Below are 20,895 nucleotides of genomic sequence, written 5' to 3'. Positions count from 1 at the left end.
CTTTCAATGTAAAGATCAAGTTCCTTGCTTGGATGCAGGTTCTTATATCATGGTTTGAAAAGAGAGGGTTGAGTAAAGTGCAACGTGTTTTCTTCAGTGCCGGACGTCAACAAAGTAGCTAGTTGAACAATTCAGTTTTGTAACCGGAGTGCCTGCAATTGGTAATGATGAAAAGGGAGTGCCATTTCGGATTCATCTCTTCAATCTCAACGACCAACAACCTTGCAGTCATGATTTGTGATAGGCAGGCTTTCCCAATTGCGAACTAGAACTACGGGAGTCAGCGGATGACTCACATAAGATGCTACCACGACCGATACCATTGGTGCGCTATTCAGTTCAGCCAAGTCTGTTATCATAGAAATGGATCTGATCGGCCTTTTTGTAATCAGTTTAAAGGCTGATTGTGTGAGGAGTAGCATGTCTAAAACTGTCTGATCAATTTGAAGAGAGTGAAATGCTGTGGCCAGAAAGTGGGACCAGGGATTCGTTTTTAAGTTAATAATTTGGACAAATTATTGATTTCAGCGTATTAGGCGACGCCTTGGCTACCCAGTAGTGATATTTTAAAAAGGCGTCCATAAGGGCCCACTTCTGGCTTTCTAGACCAAGTTCTAATCTAACTAGGCAGCCTCTGATATACTGGAGCCATTCTTGTCCTGCAACTCCTGCGAGTTTTGCTGGGCTGGTAAGGCCTCCTTGTGACTCCCTGTGTCCGGGGGGCCTGTAGGTCACTCGTGGGTGCTCCACTGACTTCTGTTGGTCCTTCTGACTGCTGAGGGCCTGCTCTGACTCCCCTTCCTGGGTAGAGTCTACTGGACCTTGCTTGTCCCCAAAACTCTGCAAATCCTTCTGCAACTTCTATTTTCACTTGCCAGTGATTGTTGGTGACCTGGCTGGTCACTGACCCTCTGCAATCCGGTGACGATTGAGAGAAAACTCGTAGGTAACTCCTGGGATTTTCAGAAGCTCCTGGACCCCGCAGCTGGACTTCTTCCACCGACTTGCAGGGACCTCTTCTTCAGGAGGGTGGGCTTTGCCAACTGCAGCAACTGGCCACCTCCTTGGGTGCTGGACTCTGTCCCTTTCCTCTGCAGGTCCTCCACGTCTGAAATCCGTCTCTGGGGTCCACCGGCCTGGTCTATGTGTCATAACAGCAGCTGGACATCCGAGGCATCAACAGTCTTAAGAGAGTTCCTTCCCCCCCCCTCTGCATCCGGGTCCCTGGTGTAGGTACTCCTGTCTACTTGGATATCCTGAGGTAGGGGCACTCTCCCTCCATCCCCTTGCCTGCTGGTTTCCTCGGGGTCCACTGGGAAGGGTCCTGAATTTCACAAACTCCAACCACTGTTAGCCTACGGGACTATTGGGTGGGTTACTTACTGTACTTACCTCTGGTGTTCCTAACTGTCCCTAGCCATGGTTTGGCCCTCCCCAGGGCCCTTTATATTTCTATGCTTTTCTGATGGTTATTTTATGTATACAATTGTGTGTAATATCCTCAAAGGGAGATATACCAATGTCAGTTTAGTAGTAGTGCTGTAATAAAGTATCCTTTATTTTTGCAATACTTGTGTGGTCCCTTCTTGTGACTAAGTGTAGGAGGCTGGTACAGTGTGTGGTGGACACCTATGGTGTCACACCTTATACTGAATCCAGGCAACCCTTGTTAGACAGTGTTACTGTGCTTAGGTAGCCAGGGCTCTCTAGTGTTAGCTGCTGTGAGCATCCAAGACTTATCTAGGAGGAGGGTGAAGCACGTGCAATACCACAGTGGTCACACAGTAACTTATCACACATGATAGGAACCACACAGTGTTGCAAAAATAAAGGTACTTTATTACAGGAACACCAACCTAGATTATTATAGGTACACCCCCTTCTGGAGGTAAGTACATACAAAGTATACACAGGGAACCTACCTGTGTATATTTTGGTAGCAGGAAATAGCAAGGGTACTAAGGGGGGCCAAACCATATACTAAAAAAGTGGAATGCAAAAATTGGTACCAAAATAGAGGATATGGAGTAGTTAGACAATGGCTGGGGGAGAGCAGAACCCCAATAGGAAGGTATCTAGCAGATCCCCTTCGATCAGGAGAGCGGAGGTAAGTTACCTGGTCATCCCATAGGCTAACATGGGGACTCGTAAATGGAATATTGCAAAAACAGGACCAAGCCGGTGGAAAACAATGGTGGATTCTGGATGAAGAGTACCTGCAAAAGAAGGGGACAGAGTCGGTGCACGCAGGAGTGCCCAGGTGGGGGTGGAGGCAATGCCCACCCTTCTGTGGGTTAAGACCCGGGTTGGTGGATGAAGTCCAGCTGCGGAGTCCAGGAGCTGCAGATGAGTCCCTGAAGTCACCTAGGAGCTGTCCCTTGCCGGTTGCCAGATTGCAGATGGGTCAGTGGTCAGAAGGACCACCAACAAGCAAATGCAACTGGAGCTGTTGGAGATTTGCAGAGCTGAAGCGGACCAGCAAGGTTCTGGGTACTCAACTCTTGTATGGGAGTCCGGGTGGACCCTCAGAAGTCAGGAGAGCCAGCAGAAGCAGTTGGAGACCCACGAGCAACCCACTGGTAGCAGGAACAGTAAGTCGCAGTGAGGCCCAGACAGCACACCTGAAAAGGAGTCCCATATGGCTGGAGCACCAGAAAGTAGACTGTCCTTGAAGAGATAGAGTGCTGGGGGCCGGGGAGTTTTGGAGCCTGAAGACCCCTCAGATCAGGAATCAACAAGCCTTGGTTGCAGCGACAGTCGTGGTGCACAGGAGTTCTGTCTTGGAGGAGGAGGTAAGGGCTCATCATCTCCCAAGTTGGACAGAAGGTAGAGAGGACCGAGAGGACCCCTCAGAACCACCACCTGTGTTGGAGAATCTTCGTAGGTCCAGAAGACAGCAGATCCTAGCATCAGACGTCATTGCCTTAGTGTCTCCAGCTGCAGGGGAGTGACTCCTTCACTCCAAGGGAGATATCCTTCTTGCGGCTGAAGTCTTGCCGATCCCAGAGGATGAACAGCCGTGGAAATGTTGCAACTTGCTGACAGTAGCCTTGGAAACAATGTTGCAAGGAGAGTTTGTCTCTGTGTTGCAGTCTTGTTTGGTTCCTGTGAAGTCCAGCAGCGGTTCCGGTATCCAGGAGCAGAAGAGGTCATTGCAGAGGAGCCCTGCTAGTGTCTTGCAAGCCAAATCTGGGGACCCACCCACGAGGGGTCACTCTGCAATGTGACCACCTATCAGAGGGGGGCACTGACGTCATATGCCTAACCTGACCTGTCAGATGTTCCAAGGGACCTCTGGCCATCTTGTTTTCAAGATGGCAGAATCAGGTGGCCACCTGGAGGAGCTCTGGGCTGGTGATGGACATGGGAGTGGTCACCCTCTTTCCTTTGTGCAGTTTCGCCCCAGAGCAGGAAGGGGTGGGGGGGTGGCAGCGGGGGTGTCTCTGGACTGGTGCAAACCAGATTATGCAAGGAGGGCACCAAATGTGCCCTTCAAAGCAAACTGGTGGCGTGGGGAGGCTACCCTTCCCTCACCTTGTAACACCTATTTCCAAAGGAGAGGAGGTTGCAATAATAAATTGCCCTACCTAGTGTCTCTGAAATAATCTCTTCGAAAGTGTTTCTCTGGACCTTGATGAACCTGAGCCCTGTCCAACACTTTCAAGTGTTGGAGGGTCTAGTTCCTCCTCACCTGCACTGCCCTGATCAAAAGGGTCAGTGGCCTCATCAGTGGGATGGGCTTGCTCATGCTCTCCCAGTTGCTCCTGGAGCCTTACACTGCTAGAGTTTGAGCCAGTTTTTATTTTGTACCATTTACAGAGGGTCCTTAACTGTCTGTGAGACAACTTAACGCAAGGGCTGAGGTAGAGCTCCACCGCCCTGTTCTCTGAGGTACTCATTATTTTACTGAAGTGGGGATCTTTTTGAGCTAGAGACAAAAGATCAGAACAGATTTTTGCAGTCCTAACTAAAGTAAGTTTTAACAAGTTTTTAACACTTTTACTGTTAAGCAACAGGGACCTAACCAGGGCCCTCATGGTTACTTTTAAGAATTTGCAAATGCAAATTATCTAAATGCAATTTTTGGATTTACTTGCGACCTATTGACTAAGTGGTATCAGCAAATGTAAAGTCAAAGACCCCACCGCTGTTCCACCAATACAGGAAGCTGGCTCTTTATATAGTGCACTAAAATGAAGTACATTGTACAGAGAGTCCAGTGGATCCCAAATCAGTATTGCAGAGGCAAAAGTAGATAGGACTAATGCTCTATTTGTGGTAGTGTGGGCAAGCAGTTAGGCTTATCAGAGGGTAGTGCTAAGCATTTGTGGTACTCATATAGGCAATAAATATGGGACACTCAAAATATAAATCTGGGACCAATTTAGAAAAATAAAATGTCTTTTTATGTTTTAAGCCCAAGAACTTCATAGACAGGTAAGTAGACCTTTAAGCATAAAGACTTCAGAAATAGTGCAATTTGTTAGAGTTCTGTTAATGTTATCCCTATGGGGGAAAACAATGTTCAGCAAATACATTGTTAACAATGACTTACAAAGCCAATCTCAGGGGGTTAAGCTAAGTACTTGGCACTGATCAGAACTACACCAACAGGTCACTCCGGGCGGCGCTGGGGTGGCTGGGAGCAGGGGTGCAGTAAGGCCTTGGCTGCCCAATGGTTTCCTATGGGAGTTTGGTCCTCGTAAAGACAGGCTGCAGGCTCTGGCTAGGAAGCCAGTCAGGGATAACAAGCAGATAGGCAGTAGACTTTGGGTGCTTGGGAACGTAGGTGCACCTTTGGTCCTCCTCTCCTGTGCTCAGGGGTGACGGATGCAGGGGTGTTCCCTTAGGTGTCAGGTTTCACATCCGTCCAGTATGTTGAGGCTGCAGGTGTCGTGGGGAAGTCCAGCATGGGTGGACCCAGGGTGGACTCGAGCTCTCAGGAGCCAGAGGACATTGTTGGCACCAATGACCCACCTCAGCTAGGGTCAGGGGGCATGGGTGCAGTGGTTGCTATAACTGACTGATATTCTGTCTCCACAAGCCTCTGGGAGAGGGGCCTGCATGTAGAGACTGCAGGCATCTCAGGAGAGTCCAAGATGGGTGAGACCACACTGGACTCAGTCTCTGGGGACACATGTTGGCACCGCTGGTTGGCTTCACCTCGGGTCGTGGACGTCGGATGCAGTGGTCACTTCTTGTGTCAGGTTTCCGGGGTCCTGCAGCTGCAATCTTTTCTTTGGAGTTTTATTCTTACAAGGCAAGTCTGCTGCCCACGGGAGACTCAAGTCTTTACTAAAGGCTGGATAAGTTGTTTTTTTGTGTGGTATCCTTCGAGGTCAGCAGGCAGGCCAGAGGGGTTGGGTCCAGGTCAGCTGCTTCTTCTATTCCTCTTCTAAGGGAGCAACTCTTCTTGCTCCTAGTCTTCTTAGGTTGTCGAAATCTGTGTTCTAGGGTTCAGGAATGTTACTTAAATACTCAACTTAGGGGCGTTACAGGGAGTGCCAGGCAGTAGCCAATAGGCTGACCACCTTTAGGGTGACTACACCCTTTTTATGACCATCGCTGGGAAGTGGGTATAACCCTAGTGGCCTAATTCCTTCCAAACAAGATGGAGGAATTTAAAAAGTAGTTTTCACTGCAGCTTGTCCATCTTAGGGATGGGACTTGTAGGAAAGTACCCTCTTTCTAGCATAGTTACCCCCACTTTTTGTCTGATGTCGGTGTGTTTAGTCTTTAGTCCAACAGGATCCTGCTAACCAGGACCCCAGTAAATGTGTTCTCTCCTCCAAATGTGGTTGCTGGTAAGCTTTTTAAACCCACAATTGACATACTGGTGCACCTATGTAAGCCCCAAGTATATGATACTTAGGCACCCAGGGCATTGATACATCAGTAGACCCCCATGGACTGCAGCATGTATTGTGCCACCCATGGGAGCCTATGCAAACTGTGTCTGCAGGTCTTAGAGGATCCCCCAGTCCTGTCTATGCAGCCTTACGGGGTCTGGCTGCCAGCCCACGCTACTGTTGACCCCAGACACTGTTCTGCCCTCCTGCTAGTGAGCCTGGTTCAGGCAGAGGAAGGCAGAACAAAGGAGTTCCTGCAAGGGAGAGGTGTGACCATTGACCGCTGTGTATTAGATGTCTAAGGGTTGGGGTGGCCTCTGAGCACCTCCAGACTCATTTTAAGGGCACATTTGCCCCCCGTAGGTAAGTGCCCTTTTTGGCATGCTTACCCCCACTTGTTGCCTGATGTTGATGCTAACTTGACAGTGTGTGCTGGGAACCTGATAACCAGGGCCCAGCACCAGTGTTCTTTCACTAAACAATTGCTTCCACAACTGGCACACAGCTAAGTCCCTTGTAAAAGGTGCCACGGGTACCAAGGGCTCTGTGGGGAGGTAGGTTCCCTTAAGGGCTACAGCATGTATTATGCCAGCCTAAGGGACTCACCAAACATATGCAAACTGCCATTGCATATTGTGTGTGCTGGTGGGGAGAAAAAGTTAAAGCCGACATGGCATCCCTCTCTGGGTGCCATGCCCACAAACCACTGTGTGTGGCATAGGTAAGTCACCCTGTAGCAGGCCTTACAGCCCCAAGGCAGGGTGCACTATACCACAGGTGAAGGCATAGCTGCATGCGCATGTCTAAGTCCATTCTTAGACATTGTATTAAGTACATGGGATTGGAGTTTGTCATTTCGAACTCCACAGCTTCATGATGGCTTCACTGAGGACTGGGAAGTTTGGTATCAAACTTCTCAGCTCAATAAACCCACTCTGATGCCAGTGTTGCATTTAATGAAAAATTAACACAGGGGGAATATTAAGGATGCCCCCTGTATGTCATCCAACCACTTAGGGTAAGGCTGACCAGTCTGTGCCAGCCTGCCACTAACAGACAAGTTTCTGACCCCATGGGGTGAGAGCCTTTGTGTTCTCTGGGGTCTGGAACCAAGCCTGCTCCGGTGGAGGTGCTTCACACCTCCCCCTGCAGGAACTGTAACACCTGGTGGTGAGCCTCAAAGGCTCTAGCCTGGTGTTACAGCGCCCCAGGGCACTCCAGCTAGTGGAGATACCCACCTCTTGGACCCAGCCTTTCCTTTTGATGGGAAATTCAGGGAGTTAATGAGAAAAACAAGGCGTCACTCCCTCAGCCAAGTACACCCCTAAGGTGACCAGAGCTGACGTGAACCCTCCCCCCCCCCATGGAAAATCCTCTATCTTGTTTTGGAGGATTTAGCTCAATAGAGATAGGGATGTGCAAAGGGAGGGAGCAGAAGGAGGGTGTAGCCATTGGCTACTGCCCTGTGACCCTAACACACCCCTAAATACAGTATTTAGGGGCGACCCTGAACCCAGGATTTTAGATTCCTGACGACCTACAAAGAAGGACTGCTGACCTGAAAAAATCCGGTAGAGAAGAAGGAAGACGACAACTGCTTTGGCCCCAGCCGTACCGGTCTGTCTCCTACTTTAGAGAACCTGCACTACAGCGACGCATCCTGCGGGCCCAGCGACTTCTGCCAACTCAGGGGACTGCCCTGCACCCAAGATGGATCAAGAACTCCCGTGGACAGTGGACCTGTCCAACCAAGAAAGAAGAAACCATCTTCAAAGGGACTCCCACCTCACTCCAGAAGCATGAGTACCCAACTTTCTGCACCAGACATCCCCAGCCCGTGTCCAGAGAAACCAACTATCCAGAAAGGACCCCCAGGCAACTGCCCGGGACGAAGATATCAGACGCCTGGAAGAAGCACTGCACCCGCAGCTCCCAGGCCCGTGAGAAACCCGACCACCGGTGCAGGAATGACTAGCAGGTGTCCCTCACCCTTGCCCAGTCGGTGGCTTGCCCGAGAGGCCAACCAGCGCCTAAGTGACCCCCAGGTCCCCTCACAGAGTTCTATTGAGAATCACACGCCCTGATGGCACAGAGCACCCGGACGACCCCGTGCTGCTGAGGGTGTGTTTTTTGTGCCTACTTGGGGCCCCTCCAGTAGTCCTCCAAAGCCCACTGGTCTGCCCTCGGAGAACGCGGGTACTCACCTGCCAGCAGACTGGAACTGGAGTACTCCTTATCTCCACAGGCACTCACATTATTTTGGCTCCTATTTGACCTCTGCACCTGACCGTCCCTGTGTTGCTGGTGCTGGGTGTTTAGGTTGCCTTGAACCCCCAAAGGTGGACTACCTATACCCAGGAGATTGAACCAGTTTTAAGTGTGGTACTTACTTCTGAAACTGTACTGTACTTATCTCCCCCAGGAACTGTTGAAAATTGCAGTCTCCACTTTTAAAATAGCTTTTTGACATTTTAATGAAAACTGTGTACAATATTGAATCTATTCAAAGTCTCAACTATTACTATGCAAAGTACCTTTCATTTAATGTACTTACTTGCTAAATGAATCTTGTGGTTCTAAAAATAAACAAAAGAAAATTGCTCTATATAAAAACCTATTGGCCTGTAGTTAAGTCATTGTGTGTGTGTTTTCACTTATTGCTTGTGTGTGTACAACAAATGCTTAACACTACCCTCTGATAAGCCTAACTGCTCGACCACACTACCACAAAATAGAGCATTAGTATTATCTATTATTGCCTCTGTCAAGCCTCTTGGGGAACCCCTGGACTCTGTGCCCACTATCTCTCATTTTGATATAGTATATACAGAGGCAGCTTCCTACACAGTGCATCTGATATATACGCTTGATACAAACTTACAACTGTACTTACCTGAAACAAAGATCATTTTGGTTCTAGAAATAAAGTAACAAAATATATTTTTGTTATATAAAAGCCATTGGCCTGGAGTTAGTCATTGAGTGTGTGCCTCATTTCTTGACTTTGTGTACAAAAAATTCTTTGCACTGCCCTCTGATAAGCCTAACTCCATGACACTACTAAAACAGAGAGAATTCGTATTATCTACGTTAGCCTCTGTTAAACATTCAGGGATCCACTGGACTCTGTGCACTTTATACCTCATTTTGGCATAGTATATACAGATCCAGCTTCCTACACCCTCCTTGCATAATCCGGTTTGCATCAGTTTAGGAACACCCGGTTCCCTCTCTGGCATGAAACTGCACAAAGGACAGGGGAGTGACCACTGCCCTGTCCAGCTCCTCCCCAAGGAAGGTGCACAGAGCTCTGCCAGGTGGCCACTTGATACTGCCATCTGGGTGTTTGGTCATCTGTGACATTTGGAGAAACCTAGGTCTCATTACAAAGGCGGCCAGGTCTTTGAAGCTTTGCACCCTGGAATGTCCATCCTGCCTGGGGGTGGTGCCAACATCCCCGCCTAGTGTAGTCTTCTGGCTCTCATGGAGGGGAGGGAGGGGTCAGAAACTTGGCTGAAGTGGTTGAACTGGTCAGGACCAGTCAGTTAACACAAGTTTTTCAAGGGGCACCTCTAAGGCATCAGTGTGGGCTCACCAATACAAGATATTTGATACCAAATATCCCTATCTTTAGTGAAGCCATCACGTAGCTGGGGAACGCAGTGATCAGTGTCCAAAACATCTGATTAAAATGGCTTCCCTGGTCACTTACTATGTCTGAAAATCGACAAAGACATACCAGGGCCACATATGCTCATACAGATGTGCCCTCACATGTAATATAATGCACCCTGCCTTAAGGCTGTAGGGCCTGCTAGAGGGGAGACTTACATTTTATATGAAGTGTTAGGGGACATGGCACACAGGCGGCGTCCTGGGTGAGCATTTTGAAATTCTCCTTCTTGAGGAAGAGATTGAGGGACCAAAGGTCTAGGACAGGGCGAAGGCCCTTGTCCTTTCTGAGCACCAGAATGTAGCAGGAATGGCAACCACGACATACTTCTGGCACAGGAACACTCTCTATGGCTCTCTTGGCCAAGAGAGCTGTAACCTCCCCGGGGAGAAGTGCCAAGTGATCCCCCGTCATATGATCATAGGTTGGTGGCATGGATGGAGAGGTAGTCTTGAAGGGGAAGGAGTAGGCTCTGCGGACTATCTGCAAAACCCACCTGTCTGACGTGATGGCAGATCCTGCCTCCAACTGGTCTCTGGTGGGGAAGCGCCAGACTAGGAAGGTTTGGAGACAGCTGCAGAGGGGGTGGCAGCAGACTGGCCAAACCTCTGGCTCTCTGATCCACGAGGACGGTGGATCCCAAGTCCCCAGCCATGCAGAGGCTGGGCAGCATAGGGAGCATGGTGGCTGGAGGGGTATGTATGTGGCTGGGCACCACTTCTGTAGCCACGAATGGGGCAAAAGGCAGACTCAGGGGGACAAAGGTTGAGTCTGCCTTCTCTTCAAAGAGACAGGTGCAATCAAAGGGCATGTCCAATAGACTGGCCTAGACATCCCCCGAAAAGCCAGACAGCCTAATGGCCACTGTTTAAGCAACTACTCTGCCCAGTGAGTTGGTTGTGTCCAGTCCACATCTGATCGTGAACTTTGCTACGTCTCTCTAGCTTGGTTACCCCCACCTTTGACCTGTTTGTCAGTGTGTTTGACTGGGTTCACAGGGATCCTGCTAACCAGGACCCCAGTGACTGTGCTCTCTCCTGTTAATGTGGTTGCTGGTAACTTTTTATCCCCACAATTGGCATACTGTTGCCCCCATGTAAGTCCCTAGTATATGGTACCTAGGTACCCAGGGCATTGGGGTTTCAGGGAATCCCTACGGGCTGCAGCAGTTATTCTGCCACCCATAGGCAGTCCATGCAAAGGGTTCTGCAGGACTGCCATTGCAGTCTGCGTGAACCGGGTGCACGCACCCCCGTTCAGTACAGGTCACACCACCAGGTCACTAAAAGTCACCCCTATGGTAGGCCCTCTCAGCCCAGAGGGCAGGGTGCAGGTACCTGTGGGTGAGGGCATTCAGGCAGTAGCAGAGGTGCCCCCACAAACTCCAGCCCCATTTTACTAGACTTCGTGAGTGCTGGGATGCCACTTTATATGTGCACTGGACATAGGTCACTACCTATGTCCAGCTACATAATGGTAACGCAGAACCTGGGCATGTTTGGTATTAAACATGTTGGAATCATACCCCAATACTGTTGCAAGTATTGGAAGTATGATTCCATGTACTCTGGGGGCTCCTTAGAGGACCCCCAGCATTGCTACCACCAAACAGGGTTTTACGGGCAGCTCAGCTGCTGCCACCCCTCAGACAAGTTACTGCCCTCCTGCTGCTTGCCCTGATCAAGCCCAGGAAGGCAGAACACAGGATTTCCTTTGGGACAGGGAGGTAACACCCTCTCCCTTTGGAAATAGATGTGACTTTCTTGGGAGGGGTAGCCTCCCCAACCCACTAGTTTGCTTTGAAGGACACATTTGGTGCCCTCTGTGTATATACCAGTCCACACCGGGTCAGGGACCCCCAGTCCCTGCTCTGGTGCAAAACTGGACAATGGAAAGGGGAATATATTTTATTTACTCCCCACCTACTGGGGGTTGCCTCTCTAGTATTTTCTGATACTGTGCTCCAAGAATAAAGTACCTTCTTTATCTTTGTACAACCAAGTGTTTTCTTTCTTGTGTGTAAATATTGCGTGACTGTAGTGGTATCGCATGAGCTTTGCACGTCTCCTAGATAAGTCTTGGCTGCTCATCCCCAGCTACTTCTAGAGAGTCTGGTTTCTAGACAGTGACTACACTTCACTGAGAGGCGATACCTGGTATAAGGTGCAAGTACCACAGGTACCCATCACACACCAGGCCAGCTTCCTACATTGGTGGCAGCAGTGGGATAAGCACTTGCAATTGCCTTATCACTCTTTTACTTGGTGCTTTCTGCAAGAAAGACCACTTACCAGTTAAGTTTACACTTATACCTAGTAGCAGGGATAGTCTCTTAAAGTTTGGTTAAGAGAGGGGTCTAGCATAGCCCCTGCTCCAAACGCCTCTAGAAAGAGACTAGAAGTTAGGGAGGTTATGCACACCCTTCACCACTCTAACATGTCTTCAGTACCTAGCACATCTCAGAACATGGATTGTTCTTACGAGAATCTCACCTTCCAGGATCTGAGGGAAGTGTGCAAGAGTAGGAACCTGAAGACAGGGAGAAATCCTAATAAGACTCTGCTTCTTGGTCTGTTCCTCCAGGAGGACCAGTAACAAGCTGGTAGCCAGGAGGAGGAGGAGGAGGAAAAAGAAGAGTCTATCCCCCCCCGTGCTAGAAAGAGAGGATCTGTACACTGAGGAGGGTCAGGAGGGCCCCTCAGAGGATCTCTAGTAAACCCCATGGTGTAGCTGTGAGCACTACAGGTAGTGCCAAAGGTGGTCATGTCAGCAGGCCCTCCTTTGTTCCCAGGGGACTAGTTCAGAGGGTTACCAAGCCTAGGGACAGATCCTCATCCTGCCACTCATGTCACCTCTGTATCAGAAGGGACAAACTGCTCAACTCCAGATGACTCCTTAGATAGGGAACTTAGGAAACTAAGGCAGGAGGAGGCCAAGCTGAGGCAGCAGCAACAGCTAGCCCTAGACAGGGAAGCCTTGGCGCGCGAGAGAGAGATGTGGCAGCAGTGACTTTGGTTTCAGGGAACCTAGGGTCAGGGAGAGCTCTTTTTTATTCCAGAAATCGCAGTAAGGTTGTTCCCCCATCCAAGGTGGAGGATGACATCCAGAAGTGGTTTGCTGCCCTGGAGAGGGGCAGTAAAGTTCAGAAGGGACCCCAGAGACAGTGGCCGGCTATCCTTTGGCTCTCCTTCTCTGACAAGGATAGGGATAGGCTTCTTACTGTCAGAGAGGAGGATGCTGACAATTACACAGTTTTAAAGTCTGCTCTGTTAGAAGAATTGGGTCCTACCACTGAACAGTACAGAATTAAGTTCAGGGAAACCAGGAAACAGTCCTCCCAAGATTGGATTGATTTTGTGGACTGCTCTGTAAAAGCTTTGCAAGGCCGGTTACATGGCAATAAAGTCAGTGAATTTGAGGGCTTGTGTAATCTAATTCTTAGAGAGCGCATTCTCACCAACTGTGTGTCTGATTTGTTGCACCAGTACGTGGCAGACCCAGATCTGACGTCTCCCCAAGAATTGGGAAGGAAGGCAGACAAATGGGTGAGAGTGAGCAGAAAAGCTCATACAGGGGGTAACAAAGACAATAAAAAGGAAACAGGTAAATCTCAGGACAAGGGTGGGGACAAAGATGAAAGTAAAGACTCCACACCAGGCCCACAAAACTCCTCTGGGGGTGGGTCTAAAACCTCTTCCTCCTCTACACACAAAAGCCTTGGTGCTATGCGTGCAGAAATAAAGGCCATAGGCCAGGGTACCGCTCCTGTTCTGGTAAAGGCCCTGAGCCTTCCACGACTACTACATCCACTTCCACTCCTTGTGCCCCCAGTATTAGTAGTAATAGTGGTGGGACTACTGGTAGTAGTCAGCCCAAAAGTGTAGTTGGGTTCACCTTTGGGTCCATAGTGGAATCTAGGGTAGGTGTAGAGACCCCTAAGACAGTTTCAGTCTCCCATGGTGGCACTGGCGTTGCTACCCTAGCTCCTTCTCCCATTAACATGGATTAGTACAAGCAGCACATTCAGGTAAATGGTGCTGAGGCCTACAGGGGCACAGGTGTCAGTGTCACCATAGTAATGGAAAAGTTTGTGTCACCGGCACAACACCTACTTGGTCACAAGTACCAAGTCACTGATGTGAATATCTTCACTCAGTCCCTCCCATTAGCTTTAGAAACACTTTGGCTGGGGGGAAGTTACTGGCCCTAAAGAGGTGGTAGTCTCACCTAACCTACCTGTTGAGTGTCTCTTAGCGAACGACCTAGAGACCTCATATTGGGCTGAGGTAGAGTTCCTTGCCCATGCAGCCATGCTGGGCATCCCCAAACATTTGCTCCCTTTAATCTCTAAGCAGAATAAAGAGCAAATTAGGAAAGGAGGCCTGGAGCCTGGAATAATGGTCCAGGACATGCTCATGTGTTCACTATAGGTCACTGCACCAGGTCACCGTAAGACACCCGTGTGGTAGACCCTCTCAGCCCAGAGGGCAGGGTGCAGGTACCTGCGTGTGAGGGTACCCCCGCACTAACAGGGGAGCCCCCACGAACTTCAGCCCCATTTTACTGGACTTCATGACAGCGGGGACTCAATTTTATATGTGTACTGGACATAGGTCACTACATTTGTCCAGCTACATAACAGCAACTCTGAACCTGATATTATTACATACATGGGTGGTTTTTCAGGGGAAAATCGGCGCTTGTACCCCTTTAACACCTCTATTGCGTTTCGTTACACAGTTCAATATTTGCAAGACAGTGCTCTTTATAGGGAACACACCCACAACCCTATACATTAACAGTTAATGACTGTTAAAAACATAAGTATATATCAAGGCACACGTCTTGTATTGTTCAATACTGTATTGGAATCTTCATATTTAATCCTTCAATTTCAACTCCAGCCAACACATGTTTCATCTGGGATATAACCCAATTACTTCTTCAGGACTGTAAACTCGAATCCGTCTACGTATTGTGATAAAAAAATAACACCCAGTCATTGATTTTTCAGATATCCAAACCGCTCGATTAGTGCCCACGACTGCCACACTTGTTTACACAACCTAATCCTCTGACCTCTCTTTCACCCCTTATATCTGAGAAGTCGTTCCAATATTGCTTATTCCGAGATGCGTACTGCGAGTATGCCGCATTGCCCCGTATCAACGGTAACAGAGAGGTCAGAGGATTAGGTTGTGTAAAGAAAAGTGTGCCCGTCGTGGGCGCTAATCGAGCGGTTTGGATATCTGAAAATTCAATGACTGGGTCCTGAAGCTGGTATTCTTGAAGATACAGTGACCCCTCCCATTCCTCACCGTATCCCAACTCATAAGTATAGGGGTCAGAATCCGACATAGGGGGCAAGGTTCCTGTTAGAGTCGGCAATGAGGATGAGTTGGCGCAACCCCGGGGGCACAGGAGGTGTCAGGACCGTCAACGTCGGAACCTGTGTTGGGGAAAGTTGAGGTGGTACAACCAATGCCAGTTGGGATCCAGGAACGGATCCAGGGAAATCCCCTGGACCCGGGGCTGAAGCTGCTGTGTGGAACCTAAGGGCAACCCTTCCAAACCCAGCAGGGTCCCATAGGCGCTCCAGTGGAGATCGACTAGCCAGAGATCAATTGCATGGCCCTATAGAACTTGCAGAGTTGGGTAGGGGTTGCTCCGGCTCCCGGAAATTTCGTGAGGCGCAGAGCCGTCCCAGAAGCAGGCTCTGAGGACAGAGGCCTAGAACAACAACGCTTTTACGTCCTCTTGTCAGCCGACGGATGGAGTGAAGTTGAAGAACGCTTGTTCTTCTTTGACTTTTTCTTGTGCCTTGACTTACCAGAGCGTCCCAATGACTTGAAGTGGGATGATGATGAAGGGGGGCTCCGCAACTGTTCTTGGGACCTTCCTCTCGACTGAGATCGAGAGCAACTCGAAGCCGGGCAGCAAGGAGCTTTAGGAACCACTCCTTCCAATCTTTTCGATTCATGGACCAGCATAAAGAGCACGACTTTGGGTCATGGTCACGCTCCAGACACCACAGGTACACGAAGTGTGGATCCGACATGGACATCGCCCGATGGAAGGATTCGCAGGGCTTGAACTCTGTCTTACGCAGACATAATTGACGCACCAGAAGGACACAACTGCCAAAAAGTTGAAAAAGATCAGGCAAAAAAAAAAAAGGGGTAAGCTCTTTCAGAACAGAGCTAGGCTGTCGTGGAAAGAAAAGGACTGGCGTAAGCGTGGCGCCAATATAGGACCTGTGATGTCATATCCGGCGTGTACAATGCCGACGACAGAGCTGATTGACGAATTATAACGGCCATTGGGGTACTGCTCGAGAAAAATCTTGGGATCAAGACTGACATGTGGGGGAAATTCTAAGATACAAATCTGCAACTAGATGTTTCTATCAAATAAAAATAAAAATGTATGTACGTTAGGGTTTATTTCTTCACAAAATATTTATCACGGAAAATACTGTAAAAGAAGGAGGCATGTTGAATCAAAAGTTCAAAAGTGATGTAAGTCTAAAAACTATGTTGCTCTGCTTTTTTCTTTACAGAAAATCAGTGGTTTGCGGGCATGGCGAAGTGCCACTCCAATTAGTATACAAGATAATTATTTTATATCTGGGCACAAATCAACATTGACACTTACCAATAGGTACCGGCACCCTGTGAAGTCAGTTCCATTCCTTCTACAGAGTTGTAGCTATCATCATCCATGATTTTGGAAAGCCCAAAATCGGTGATTTTGATTTCTCCACAAGCTGTACCATTTACTAGCAGAATGTTACCTATGGTACAAGGAAAAAAATAAGCAAAAACCTAAGCAGAGGATAACAGAATTGACTACATAAAAGAATAATCATGTTAGTGACAATGACAGAGTGTAGGAAGTTGGCTCTGTATATACTATCTCAAAGTGAGAGGTAGTGTGTACAGAGTCCAAGGGTTACCCTTTCAGGTTGATAGTGTCAAAATTAGATAATACTAAAGACTTAACTACAGGCCAAAAGGTTTTATATAGAAAAATATATTTTCTTTATTTTAGAACCACAATATTCAAGATTTTAGGTAAGTACATAAAATGGAAGGTACTTCACACAGTTAAGTATAGAACTTTGATTCAAAGCAGTAGTACACACAGTTGTAGTTAAAATGGCAATAAGCTATTTAAAAGTGGACACAGTGCAAAAATCAACAGTTCCTGGGGGAGGTAAGTTTGGTTAGGTTTCTCAGGTAAGTAAAGCACTTACACAGTCAGTCTCCTGGGCAGAGGCAGCCCACCGTTAGGGATTCAAGGCAACCCCAAAGTCACTGCACCAGCAACACAGGACCGGTCAGGAGAAGAGGTCAAAGGAGGGCCCAAAACACATAGACGCCTATGAAGAACAGGGGTGCTCCGGTTCCAGTATGCTAACAGGTAAGTACCTGCGTCCTTGGGAGCAGACCAGGGGGTTTTTGTAGAGCACTGGGGGGGAGGGGCACACAAACAGGCACACAAAACACACAGCGGCACAGGGGTTGCCGGAAGCATAATACATGCTGCAGCCCTTAGAGACCGACCTTCCCTGGCCCCAGGGCCCCTGATACCAGGGTACCATTTACAAGGGACTTATCTGTGTGCCAGGGCTGTGCCAATTGTGGGAACAAAGGTACAGTTTAGGGAAAGAACACTAGTGCTGAGGCCTGGTTAGCAAGGTCCCAGCACACTTTCAATTGTAACTGGCATCAACAAAAGGCATAAAGTCAGGGGGTAACCATGCCAAGGAAGGCATTTCCTTACAGGGGGCATCTCCAAGATGCCCTCCGTGTGCATTTGTCAATAAATCCCACACTGGCATCAGTGTGGGTTTACTGTGCTGAGAAGTTTGATACCATGATACTGTATGCAGTGCAGACTGGAAGCAATGTTTTACTTTATTCCACTCAGGGTGGCACAGCAGGTGCTGCAGTCCCTGAGGGGACACTCAAACGTAAAGGCAAGGGACACCCTTGGTACCACATACTAGAGATTTACAACTAAGTTAGGCTATGCCAACTGGGTGTAAGCCAATCAACCACACACCAGTTTAAGGGTCCTGATTAGCATAGCTTGACACATTTCAGAGTCCCTATACCAGTACCTAGTAGTCAGAATGGGGATAAACAGGGATGACCCTGCAAAAAGTCAGTTTCCTTACAACCACCAACAGTGTGACCCTGGGATCCGGAGGCTAACTGGTTGCTGGATCAATAGTTTCTGGCAACAGAGCCAGCTGAAGCTCTGCTCTCCTCTGTGACCCCAGTCACTTAAGAGGTCATGCGAAAGACCAAGGTAAGGAACCCCAGTTTAATTGGCACTTCAGAATGAAAGTGATTACAGGAAGCCTGCCAAACTATCCTGCTCCTGAAAGGTGCAAAGATGAAAACCTACATACTTGTGAAGAGGAGCTAGACTGTGCCACCCAAGAGAAGTGCCCTAATGCACAGAAAAGAGTTAAGGCCCAGCAGCCTTGAAGGACAACACTGAAAGATTTGCTAACTGACAGGAGCAACAAGACCATCCCAATCAAATGCCCAAGAACAAGCATGATGACTTCTAAGTTCAGGAAGCTAATCCACTGCCTAAAATGAGGCAAGTGAGCCTGCTACATCTGACCCTTCCTATAGCAAAAAGGAACAAGTTACTTACCTTCGGTAACAAATTATCTGTTAGAGATATACTCTAGTTGCAGATTACTTACCTTAGAATGTCCCACAGGTGTCAGACTGGATCTTGAAAAGTTTCTTCGAGCAGTACCTTTGTGCGCCAACAGGTGGCGTTGGTAGACTCCGTGTCTGTCGCTGTTGTGGGCAGATCTGGTATTGGCAGGAAGGCGTACAGGAGGCCTGAGTTCCTCTCAAGACGAAAAACGTCACCGAGCGAGTGCCGCCATGGAACCTCCGACGTGCAAAACAGCTGACATTGCACGTTCTCTGCAGAGGTGACCAGATCTAACCAAGAATCTCCACATTGGTGAAAGAGACCTCACTCCCCCTCCGGGTGGAGACGCTATTCATGATCGACCATGCATTGATGACTGCGTTCGTCTGCTATGGCGCAATTCCCTCCAAGTTCTGGACCATGTCGGAGAGATTACCCTGATGCTGCACCCAATGCGTCTTGCATTTGTGACTGGCAGGATGCAGGAGGCCATGAGGCTCAACAGCTCAGCCATTCTCACCGAAACCCAGGACAGAGGCTGAAACATCGTATCATAGCCTGAATATCCTGGACTTGCTTCTTGGGAGGATAGACCCAAAACTGCCCTGTGTCCAGAACAGCTCCAATGAAGGGGAGCATCTGAGAGGGAGTCAGGTGTGACTTCGGCCTGTTTATAGTAGTGCACCCCAGCAAAAGCAGGTGGTTTGCCGTAGTGTGGAGGTGGGAGACAACAACCTGGGGCAAGCCTACCTTCAACAGTCAGTCCTCGAGGTAGGGGAAAACTGAAACCCCTAGCCTGCGCAGATAATCTGCAACCACCGCCATCACTTTCGTGAACACCTGAGGGGCACTAGTAAGGCCAAAGGGGAGCACAGTAAACTGAAAGTGATTGCACCCTACCACAAACCGCAAGTAACACCTGTGGGCTGGCAGGACGGGAATTTGGAAGCGTCCTGTAAGTCCAACGCTACCAACCAGTCCTCAGAGTCCATGGAAGACAGGACCTGAACCATAAAGAGCATTGTGAACTTCTTGAGGGACCAGAGGTCTAGGTTAGGGCGAAGGCCCTTGTCTTTTTTGGGCACTAGAAAGTAGCAGGAACAACAATCACGACCTAGGTCTAGCACAGGGACCCACTCTAAGTCTCCCTTGGCCAAGAGAGCCATACTTCCTCGCTGAGAAATGCCAAGTGATCCTCCGTCTGTAGGAAAGTAGCCTCTTTTTAGCATGGTCAGTCTTTGAAAAATCATACCAATGTTTCTAGACCTGCAGGTTGAGCAGCCTGAATAATCTACTCGACCTAACTGTAATGTACTTGACACAGAAACGGGTCTCAAACAGTGTGATACAAGGCAAATATTGTATTTCACAGTCGCCTTTTTCTTCATTCTCACGAGTGCACCTTCAAATATGAGTTCAGCATTTCTGCTGTAAAAAAAAAAAAATCCTCTTGTTTGATTAAATACACTAAACGTTTGCTCCATGTATAATAACTCTAGCCCACATACAGGGTGCACATGATCCATGCATGACTTGCCTCTTAGTTTACAAATAGCTTTGCCATCAAGGCAGGAGTGTTTCTCAGTTTATGTTTAAACAGCATGATGTGGTAGCGCACTGTCATTTACAGACAGTAAATTTCCAAGAAATGTCCAAAAACCCTCCCACTAACTTGCAGCTTTACTGATAAAACTATATAGTGTATCAACAATAATCTGTGAAAACTGGGTTTCAGAAAACATTTATTATCTGCACATAACCATGTAAAGTGTTCGGATTTTTTTTTCCCCATCCTATTAAAATATATATTTTTTTTATCACACAAGTAAAAAAAACAAGCATTTGCAATGCAACGGGTCTCGTGTTTGCTCGTGTTAGAGCTGATAGCGTTGTAAACTCCTAACCGGACTTTTCACTCGTCATGAAACCTATCGGCAAAAGTGCAATAACCGGAAAAAATGCAATTAAGTGTGTAACAGGGTCGATATTATGTAAAGCGCTCGACTTCTGCCAAGCGAGATCGCGCTGGGAAAATAGAGAAAAAGTAGTCCACGAACCGAACTGAAAACAGCGAGCCTCGTATGTTTTCTGTAATTGGTCGATGTGCTCGAGGAGGGCTATCCACCGGAAAAGGCATGACATATGTGTGCCTTCCACTAATGAAATCAAGCAGATTCTAACGGGCAAGCCCACGAGCCAATGAAAGACACTGACGTGACGTGGACGGGGCTCCGAGCCCTTTTTAATTCCTTAAGTGTCTTGTTCAGCGAAACGCAAGCGACGCAGGCTCAACCCTAAAAAGGGTCTTTCAGAGCAACTGAAATATATTTTGAAATGTTCGTAAAGCTGACTTAGTTATATAAATGTTGTGTGTTAGGAAAAACCTGCTACCAAAAGCCTTTCATTTCACAAAGGTCAGACAGTTCACCTTATAAAATCCTGGAACTCTGTATGCACAAGGAAAAGTATTTGCATTGCAAGAAGACAAACTGACTTTTGACCTCTGTTCTGAACACAGAGCAAATGTGACAAGAATAAGACTTAAAGGCATCTTAATTGCTAATTCAGTTTCTGACTGAACAGAACACCTGTTCTTTGTCCACTGCCAGAAGGGTCGAGTGAAATCTAAAAATAGCTCGACCTCATAAAATAAGACTCACCAGGGAGTGGTTGAGTAGATTTTTTGAA

General features: G+C 48.2%; 1 protein-coding gene across 3 annotated transcripts in view; it reads right to left on the bottom strand.

Annotated features, from left to right (window-relative positions):
- TLK2 (tousled like kinase 2) overlaps positions 1-20,895 on the bottom strand; it is a 948,113-nt gene that overhangs the window by 98,076 nt on the left and 829,142 nt on the right. For all 3 annotated transcript variants that reach the window (XM_069237985.1, XM_069237987.1, XM_069237986.1), the window contains one exon: positions 16,177-16,315. In XM_069237985.1, the coding sequence (XP_069094086.1) occupies positions 16,177-16,315 (139 nt within the window). The remainder of the gene's footprint in view (positions 1-16,176; positions 16,316-20,895) is intronic.

Source organism: Pleurodeles waltl, chromosome 6, assembly GCF_031143425.1.
Source record: "Pleurodeles waltl isolate 20211129_DDA chromosome 6, aPleWal1.hap1.20221129, whole genome shotgun sequence".
NCBI lineage: Eukaryota > Metazoa > Chordata > Amphibia > Caudata > Salamandridae > Pleurodeles > Pleurodeles waltl.
Note: the sequence above shows the minus strand (reverse complement) of the source record. Positions and strands in the feature narration are given on the sequence as shown.